This window comes from Sinocyclocheilus rhinocerous, unplaced genomic scaffold (genome assembly GCF_001515625.1).
Source record: "Sinocyclocheilus rhinocerous isolate Xijiao unplaced genomic scaffold, SAMN03320098_v1.1 scaffold1256, whole genome shotgun sequence".
Taxonomy (NCBI): Eukaryota; Metazoa; Chordata; class Actinopteri; order Cypriniformes; family Cyprinidae; genus Sinocyclocheilus; species Sinocyclocheilus rhinocerous.
This window is the reverse complement of record NW_015646445.1, coordinates 1,371,826-1,381,278: the sequence shown is the minus strand read 5'-3', so window position 1 is coordinate 1,381,278 and position 9,453 is coordinate 1,371,826. Positions and strand designations below refer to the sequence as shown.

The following is a 9,453-nucleotide window of genomic DNA, read 5'->3' as shown; positions in this document are numbered from 1 at the left end:
GGAAGAGAGGGGCGGGGTCAGCAGAGCTCATTAACATTTAAAGGAAAATGATACAAAACGACTTGCTCTGAAAAGAGCTGTTTTGGACAAGGTAAAAAAGGTGTTTTTTACACTACCATTGAGAAATTTTAACCAAACTATGTTACAGACTTTTCATTAAGACCCTAAATAATCATATCAACTTGTGGAAAATGGGCATCCGATGACCCCTTTAAGATACCAATATATGCAAGAGCACATTTTATTGATCAAAAATGACATTTATAATAGTTATCTCAAATAAATGCTCTTGCAAGCTTTGTGTTCATTAAAAAGTCCTTAAAAATCTTGGTTTCTACCTAAATAGTAAGCAGAACAACTGATTTCAACATTGATAATGATGATAAATGTTTCTTGAGCAGCAAATCAGCATATTAGAATGATTTCTGAAGGATCATGTGGCACTGTGGAATGTGGTTCATGTGGAAAATTCGGCTTTGGAATCCAGGAATACTGTAAATTACATTTTAAAATGATTCATTTTAAATTACAATAATATAAAAATTATTGTACAATAAAATAAAAAAAATAAAAAAAGGTGTAGTTCGACATGTATGCAACTTTTTTCAAAATTTTTTTCACATTTTTTTTATCCAATTTTATTATTCGACAGGAGAAGATCAGAAGTCTTGTTTCATTAATCACTGTAGAATTGTATTTGTCCCTTTTAATCTCATTGTCATTTGCATCCAAATAAACATGCTATGTCTAATCTGACCACAGAAGCTTTTGTGTTTCTGAACAGCGAGGATGTGAACGAGTTTGGAGTGGATCTGGCCCGAAGGTAATGACTCTGATAGTTTCGAACCATGTCACAGAAGCTGCCCACAGAGACCCGGTGTTGTGCCCATTTTCGACCCTTGCCAAATTATTACCCCCTCTCGTTGAAATCGCTACCTGATTGCCTAATCCTAACTCCACCCCTAATCCTAACCCCTCCCCCACACCTAACCCTACCAATACTAGGGGGGTTGTAATCTGGCGGGGGTCAGAATTGGGCACAACACCGGCAACACCTACCACATCTCAGCCGTCTGTTCGCTCACTGACTTCACGCTCCGTTGCGTCCCGATTGGCTTCTTTTCATCCGCGGCCCTATCTTAACCAATAGTCTGGTCCGTAGCTAAACAATCCGCCCCCTCCCACTTGTCACCAAATCTGTCGGGGCCCAAGAAGTGTAGAGTGATGCGAGAGGGGGGGTCGAGTTAGTGCGAAAATGGGTTTGGATTAAGAAGCGGGTTCGCCCCCATTTCTTTTTCAAGAGGTTGTTTGGTTAACCCCAAAACAGCTGCTGTCCCGCTCGCCCTACCGCCCCGTTTCTCCCCATTTCACGTTCGCTTTTCTCTCATTCTCTCGCTAATCCTTTTTTGAAGTCCTAAGTGCTCGGCAAATCCATTGAGTGCTGCGTATAATGGCTTTTAAGGGAGCGTGTTTAGATGTGGCCCAGCCCCATGGCTTATGAACCGCGGATGGTGTAATGGATTTTTTCTCTTCTCGCTGCAGCACTAAATCCAACGTATTGTTCCTCATTATCATTTAAATAAGTCTCCCTTTCAACTCTGAATGTGGCAATGTGAATGAACCGGGGCATTGTAAGGCTAACTCTACAAATTTTTTGGCCTCCCAGTGAGCCTTGCACCCACTCGCTCTTCTCCGTACGTTACGCCTCCTCGCTTTTCTGTGAGAGAGAGAGAGAGAGGGGTTCTGGAAAAGTATTTGGATCCTGCAGTGCCGCCTTTCCGGGTTTTCTCAGGAACACTTCTCTAATTGTCACAGTGGGAGTTTGTACTGAGTGTGAGCGAGAACAGAGGAACTGATGAGGGTTAAAGCCCTGTAGCAGGTGTGTGTGTGTGTGACTGAATTCTGTGCAAGGACAAAATTGGTCTTGCAGAAAAGTCACCCCCTGAGACAGAGGCAGAAATTGCCAATCGCACAGAGGAAAGAGGCAAAAAGAGGGGGAAAATGACGGGAGAGAGAGAGCAGGAGATTGGTATTCAGGTCTAGTCTGTGGTGCTGGGATGTGGAAGTTGCCGTCTAGTCTGGAGATGTCTGTAACAGGCTGTGGTTCTCTCACTCAAGCTAGTGTGGTTTATGTGGATTATGGCTTTACTTGTTTCCAAAGGTTTTAGTAGTCTGTGGAATGTAGTACTGCAGTTGCAGAGCGGTTATTTGTTTCATTTGCAATATTTCAGCTAAAGTTGAGAATCAGCAGTGGCCTGGTAGTACAGTAATGTATCAGTGAACTTCATTATTTACATTTATGCATTTAGCAGATGCTTTGATGAAATTGAAGTTTAGTGTGTGTGAGATATAACATCAATAACATGCATTTAGAAAATAGACGGAATTTTCATTTCATGTTGAATTTAACATGTATGTCCACTTGTAGAAATGTCCCTGCCTTGTAAATACTCAAATTAGTTTAGGCTTTACTGCCCATGTTGACAGGAAGGCGGCCTGACCAACATGTAAAGTGACTAAAAACAAAAAGTTTTTTTTTTTGTTAATGCAAAGTATTGGGCAGGCAAATCTAAAGTCCATGATACCACAGTAATAGGCCAGTGTATAAAAAAGTGGTAACTCATTCAAATGATGGCACAGCAGTCTCAGATAAAGGTTCTGAAAACATGAAAGAAATGTATGCGGTCAGAATTTCTGCACATTATTTCATTATTTTATGGACACAACTGAAAACTTTGTGCTTCGGAAAGTCTTGTTAACTTAAAAAATATGTAACACTTTAGTATAGGGACCGATTCTCACTATTATAATTGTCTTATTAGCATGCATATTATTAACATATTGGCTGTTTATTAGTTCTTATAAAGCACATATTCTGCATGAGCATATTCTAGATCCAATACCTAAATTTAACAACTACCTTACTACCTATCAATAAGCAGCAAATTGGGAGTTTATTGAGGCAAAAGTTGTAGTTAATGGTATGTTAATAGCGAGAATTGGACCTTAAAATAAAGTGTGACCAAAAATATATTTATATATGTCTTTCAGAGAATTAATGGCAAAACATATAGGCCTGGTTTCACAGGCATGGCTTAGATTAAACCAGGATTCGCTTTGGTTAAATTAAGAGATTTAAGTATTTGTTTTTTGCCTTAAAGAAAACAATCGTGAAACACATTAGTGCCACTGAAATATTTCGAGATATGTCTGTGCAAGTTGATTCAGTTAAGACAGCTCAAACATGCATTTTAGTCTGGGACTAGGCTTAAGCCTCATCTGTTAACCGGGCAATTGAGTTACAGACTTGCAGAGCTCAGACTTAGTGACTAGTTTATTTGTAAGGAGCAAGTGTTTTTCTTTCCTAGCATCGTCCCAAACTGTGGGTTCGGGTAAGGCAGTAGCCTGCGGTTTTCCTAGCTTTCTTGCTTGAATGCATAATTAGAAGATAAGTAACTGTCATAAAGTTCTTATGTTACTTTTTGCAACGTAACCTTTGTGTTAGCGTTGCAGATTCTGGACGGTTAAATTACCAGTGTTAACTATCTATAGTTTTAGGGACATTCATGCTGTAGACAAGTGTGATTTGTTTGGATTGTTGAATTGTTAGACCTTCTGGAGTCTGAAACTATAGCTTTAGCACTCCGTGTAACTTCTAGTTGTTGTTGACTCGCTCAGGCAGCCCTGAACTGTTTTAAAGGCCCTTATATGAATCTGAATCTGACACGGAATCTGTCACGGCAAAATAAAATGCTTTGGTTCCCCCTCATTTACTATAAACTGACAAGGGCTGATGCAACAGAAAATGGATGCAAACGCTGGGTGTCTTGGTTCTGATCTGAAATGTTATTTCCTTTATGATGACAATCTATGACACAGTTCTGGAAAATGATGTAACCTGCTATACAAGAATCATTTGACTATGCATTACCGAGTTAATGCTGGAATGTTTCGTTGAATGCGCTGTACACAACTGAACGGCTTCAGATTTTGAAACACGTTAGCGTAAAATGTTATTAGTGGCTAAGGCTATTAATGCTCACAGGGTTTAGATGGTTTGTTCACATATTAAGATTCGTATTAAACCATTTGTGCTTTCTTGGTGATGAAATCATATGACTTTTTAAAGAAAAATGTGCCATTACCAGGTGAAAGAAGTGAGATATCTATGGACCAGATTTAAGCAACTACCCAGAACATCATAGAAACCGGCTATATTGCCTTAGAATCCACATAGCAATGCCCGAGCAAGCACTCAGAAGACCTTAGTAAATGCATAGAAAATCACAGGAGGAAACCAGGTGTTTTTCTAAATTAACAATGTAGGTGTCCTGCTGAAAGCTCATTTTAAGATAAACCCAAATTCTCGCCGAAGAGAAAAGGCCTTGACGGCCAGTTTGTCCAGGGCTGTATGTATTGTGCTTGAGTCATATGAGTCATGTGCTTTAGCAGGTGTTGAAGAGAGAGAGAGAAAGAGAGAGAGAGAGAAAGGAATCAGGAATGTCATTAGGCGAACGATAGGAACGAAGGGTGGGAAAAAGGTTAATGTGAATATTGATATTAAAGTGCTAGAGCTTCATCATGTCTCTGTCATCTCATAGTATCCCTCAAAGGTCATCGTTGTTCTCTCTCTCTTTGTCTCTCTCTCTCTCTCTCTCTCTCCCCCAGAGCTCCACTCACTCTCTGTCAGGACGAGGGTACTCGGTAAGTGACATTTTCACGCTCTGCGGCTTTACGGCAGAATTACAGTATCCTCTCCTCCCGTTTATGGCCCCGGCAGCGGACATTTTAATTATGTTAAACAGAGAAATGGTGGAATCATGATATTAGGGACATCACTCTTGGGTGACTGACTGATTAAATGGTGAAAGGTGTCCCGTTGCACCTCGGGTAAATGAGCCTTTCTTTATATTTACGACCATTTTATTTCCAGCGCTCTGGCCGTTTAAAGTGTCACTGACGATGTCTTCTTCTACGGTCTGCTGTGGTCATCGGTTAGAGCACATTGGTTTTGATTTGGTTTTATTTGGATGAGACTTGATCTTATGCTTCCGGTTACGCAAGCTCAATTTTGGTTTCGCTGTGTTGCCGCAAGGGGTGCCATAGCGAGCATTAGCCTTAATTTGATGTCCTGTAGAGTTGGTTTTCTTTCGGATGAACTCATTTTAAGACAGAGCAACAGTTTGATAAGAACCTTGATGAGAGGTGTTAGTTAAACTGTCAACATGTTTACAGCTACAGTAGCGACCTAACTAGATAATTCTCTCCCATGAGGACTGAAGTTTGCTACTGCTTATGTGTGCATGTGCAACTGAACGCCGGAGTGAAGAGTCACTCACTTTGAGATTTTTCTTTTTGTCCCTGTAACATTGTTAGCTTACTGCATTGCCCCAAATTAATTATAAACAGTTTTGTGCTGCTGAGAACAATTATTTTATGGAAATATATTTAAAATGTTATTATTTTTGTTAAAAACTTATCACTGTTATTTTTTCCTCATAAGCTCATAGAGCGGCTCAGCTCAAGATGTTGTCGTAAGATCTTTTCTCAGAAGCTCCACCGCCATCACCTCAGTCCAGAGCAGACGGTCAAAGTCAGGAAATACATTCTGAAAATTTCATTTGGAGGCCCATTTTGTATTTGCTCAATCCTTTTAGTGAAATGAGGAGCAGCCAGCTGCAGCTAAATCAAACCTAAAGTAGTTTGAAGCACTCTCTGCATCTCTCTCTCTCTCTCTCTCTCTCCCCCAGAGCTCCACTCACTCTCTGTCAGGACGAGGGTACTCGGTAAGTTTTTTTTTCACGCTCTGCGGCTTTACGGCAGAATTACAGTATCCTCTCCTCCCGTTTATGGCCCCGGCAGCGGACATTTTAATTATGTTAAACAGAGAAATGGTGGAATCATGATATTAGGGACATCACTCTTGGGTGACTGACTGATTAAATGGTGAAAGGTGTCCCGTTGCACCTCGGGTAAATGAGCCTTTCTTTATATTTACGACCATTTTATTTCCAGCGCTCTGGCCGTTTAAAGTGTCACTGACGATGTCTTCTTCTACGGTCTGCTGTGGTCATCGGTTAGAGCACATTGGTTTTGATTTGGTTTTATTTGGATGAGACTTGATCTTATGCTTCCGGTTACGCAAGCTCAATTTTGGTTTCGCTGTGTTGCCGCAAGGGGTGCCATAGCGAGCATTAGCCTTAATTTGATGTCCTGTAGAGTTGGTTTTCTTTCGGATGAACTCATTTTAAGACAGAGCAACAGTTTGATAAGAACCTTGATGAGAGGTGTTAGTTAAACTGTCAACATGTTTACAGCTACAGTAGCGACCTAACTAGATAATTCTCTCCCATGAGGACTGAAGTTTGCTACTGCTTATGTGTGCATGTGCAACTGAACGCCGGAGTGAAGAGTCACTCACTTTGAGCAGAGGTTTTCAAACTCGGGGTTGCAAAGTGGTGCTAATGGTTCACAGAAAAAGAAAAAAAAAAAACATAAAAATATAAGAACATAAAAAAAAACATTAAATTCACATTTGTTAATAGTAATATTTCATTCTTCTGGTCAAAACAGGTCAGTAATAATGAGATTAATCATTAGATTTTATTATATTATTATTTAGAATATTAGTATTTAATAATAATATATTAACATTTATATTCTAAATAATTAACAATACAATAACAACAATAAAAACATTTAATTGGGTAACAAATATAATAAAAAAGTATAATAAGTATATTTAAAACATTCAAATGAAATATTTGGTGTTTTTAAAGTGAGTCTATAAAGCATATTCCCCCTTAATATATTAATAAATGTGTTTTTATATGTGAAAATATAGGCCACTTTTATATTTTCAGAAGGGGGTCACAATAAAAGGTCTTAGTTTAGTAAAAACTCCTGGTTTAGAGTGTTTATTTTGAATATGATTAGATTCGAGTAGATTAACTGTTTCCATATGAACCGTATGATGCATTCATGAGATTTTCATGTTTCATAATGATTGTGTTATGTGTAGAAATGTTCACTGGTTTTCATTCCATGTTCAATACTCTGCTATGCTCTTCTTATGGATGAAAATAAGCTTTGGAAATTGCAGGGATTCATTGTATTATTGATTTATTGTTTTTACTCTAAAGATAATCATATTATCTATGATTACTGTATATTCCCTATACTGCTTTATTCGAAAGTGCAGTATACACTTGACACTGAAACTGAGAGAACAAAATGTGTTGTATACCCTTGTGAAATATTCAAAAGCAGCAGTGCATTTTATATGCTAAATTTCCGCAGGCATGTCAAGCAACATGTCACAGGATCCCTGTTTATGCATGACAGAAAGCTCACGTTTCATCAGATGCTCAAATGTTTGTTTGCATGCGTGCACACACACACACACACACACACACACAGACACATACGCGCTGACATTACCTGTCTCCTAAGAATGTCAGGTAACAACTGCCACTATGAGCCGCTAGGTTATTTATTTCATATGTTTTGTCAGCATGAAGAGACAAGAGTTTAAAGGTTTCAGGACTCATTCTGTCATGCAGTCAGTACTCAACCTCTTTTATTGTTTGGCCATTTGCAGAAAGAAATCATTTTCTGACATTTCTAGCTATTTCCATATATATAAATATACATTTAATAATTTATTTTTTTGAAAGAAGTCTCTTATTCTCAGTAAGACTGCATTTATTTGATCAGAAACACACACACAGTAATATTGTAATATATTTTTAAAATATGGTTAATTCCTGTGATGGCAAAGCTGTATTTTCAGCATCATTACTCTGACATTACCTGTCTCCTAAGAATGTCAGGTAACAACTGCCACTATGAGCCGCTAGGTTATTTATTTCATATGTTTTGTCAGCATGAAGAGACAAGAGTTTAAAGGTTTCAGGACTCATTCTGTCATGCAGTCAGTACTCAACCTCTTTTATTGTTTGGCCATTTGCAGAAAGAAATCATTTTCTGACATTTCTAGCTATTTCCATATATATAAATATACATTTAATAATTTATTTTTTTGAAAGAAGTCTCTTATTCTCAGTAAGACTGCATTTATTTGATCAGAAACACACACACAGTAATATTGTAATATATTTTTAAAATATGGTTAATTCCTGTGATGGCAAAGCTGTATTTTCAGCATCATTACTCCAGTCTTCAGTGTCACATGATCCTTCAGAAATCTTTCTAATATGTAGATTTGGTTATTATCAATGTTGATAACAGTTGTGCTGCCCAATATTTTTGTGGAAACGTGATGCTTTTTTTTCTGGTATACTAAAAAATTAACCTGAGAACAGCATTTATTTTAAATACGTTTCAATACTTTTTTAGTGACAATACTGTAACTTTTGATCTGTTGAATGCATCCTTGCTGAATGAAAAATACTAACTAACTAACTAACTAATGAATGAATGAATGAATGAATGAAATTCCTTTCTAACAAAATAAAATCTTACCCCTGACCCCAAATTTTGAGCAGCAGTGTATGTGTATATATATATATATATATATATATAAACAAAAACTACTAAAAGTGACAAACATACAACAAAATGACCAAAACGTTAAATAAAATAAAAATGAAAAAAAAAAATCATTAAAAAAGAGACTCTCTTGAGAATTTATGAATATGAGTTAACAAATCTTTAGCCATCCACTAGGGGGCAATCTGACTCCCACTGCTAGTCGACAGTTAGAGCAGAGTTGGCTCGAGTATCAGTCACGCTCAGTGTTGCCAAGTCCACGGTTTTCCCGGGCTATTTTGGGCTACTTTAACACTTGCCGCGTTTTGTCGTTTTGGGCTAGTTTTGAGTTTTTTTTTACTTTTAGGTTTTGTTGTAAAAACCTGGCAACCCTGGTCACGCTTATTGACAGTGTAAGATGATTTACGATTAGCCGTGTCGGAAATCCAACCACGGATTGGCATGTTGTTATCTCAGAAACAGGCTCAGCCATCACATTGAATCAGGTAAACTGGTTATATATTTATGTTGATATTAGATTTTTCACACTACGGTTATTGTGGTCAAAAGAATTCACAATATCGATATATCGCGATATCTATAGAAACCTTGGGGAATCAGCCAAATAAATGTTTACTTTATTTAGTTTTTCTTTTTACCCAATGAACATAAGGATACTGATAAACACAGGGTACATGCATTTTCACTTGGTCACAGCTGACCTGAGACCAGAGATGCAAACAGGTAAGGGGGAAAAAAGGTGAGACATCGGGGGCATGCACCAAACAGACTTTCTTTTAAAGATATTTGCTTTACATGCTCATTTGTAGTTACTTTAAGGTATTTTTTTTAAAATATTTTTTATTACCTTATATGTCCAAAACTGTAATTTTTCACCAAAAAATTAACATCTTGTTGCAACATTTCACAAAAATCAAGATTGAATATATTTGGTCAAAATCC

The 9,453-nt window shown here is 37.7% G+C and overlaps 1 protein-coding gene across 1 annotated transcript in view; it reads left to right on the top strand.

Moving 5' to 3' along the window:
• LOC107707821 (fibrosin-1-like protein) overlaps positions 1 to 9,453 on the top strand; it is a gene marked incomplete at its 3' end in the record, with an annotated part of 343,126 nt that overhangs the window by 122,931 nt on the left and 210,742 nt on the right. Inside the window, exon 4 of the mRNA XM_016511913.1 lies at positions 4,669 to 4,704. Within this exon, the coding sequence (XP_016367399.1) occupies positions 4,669 to 4,704 (36 nt within the window). The remainder of the gene's footprint in view (positions 1 to 4,668; positions 4,705 to 9,453) is intronic.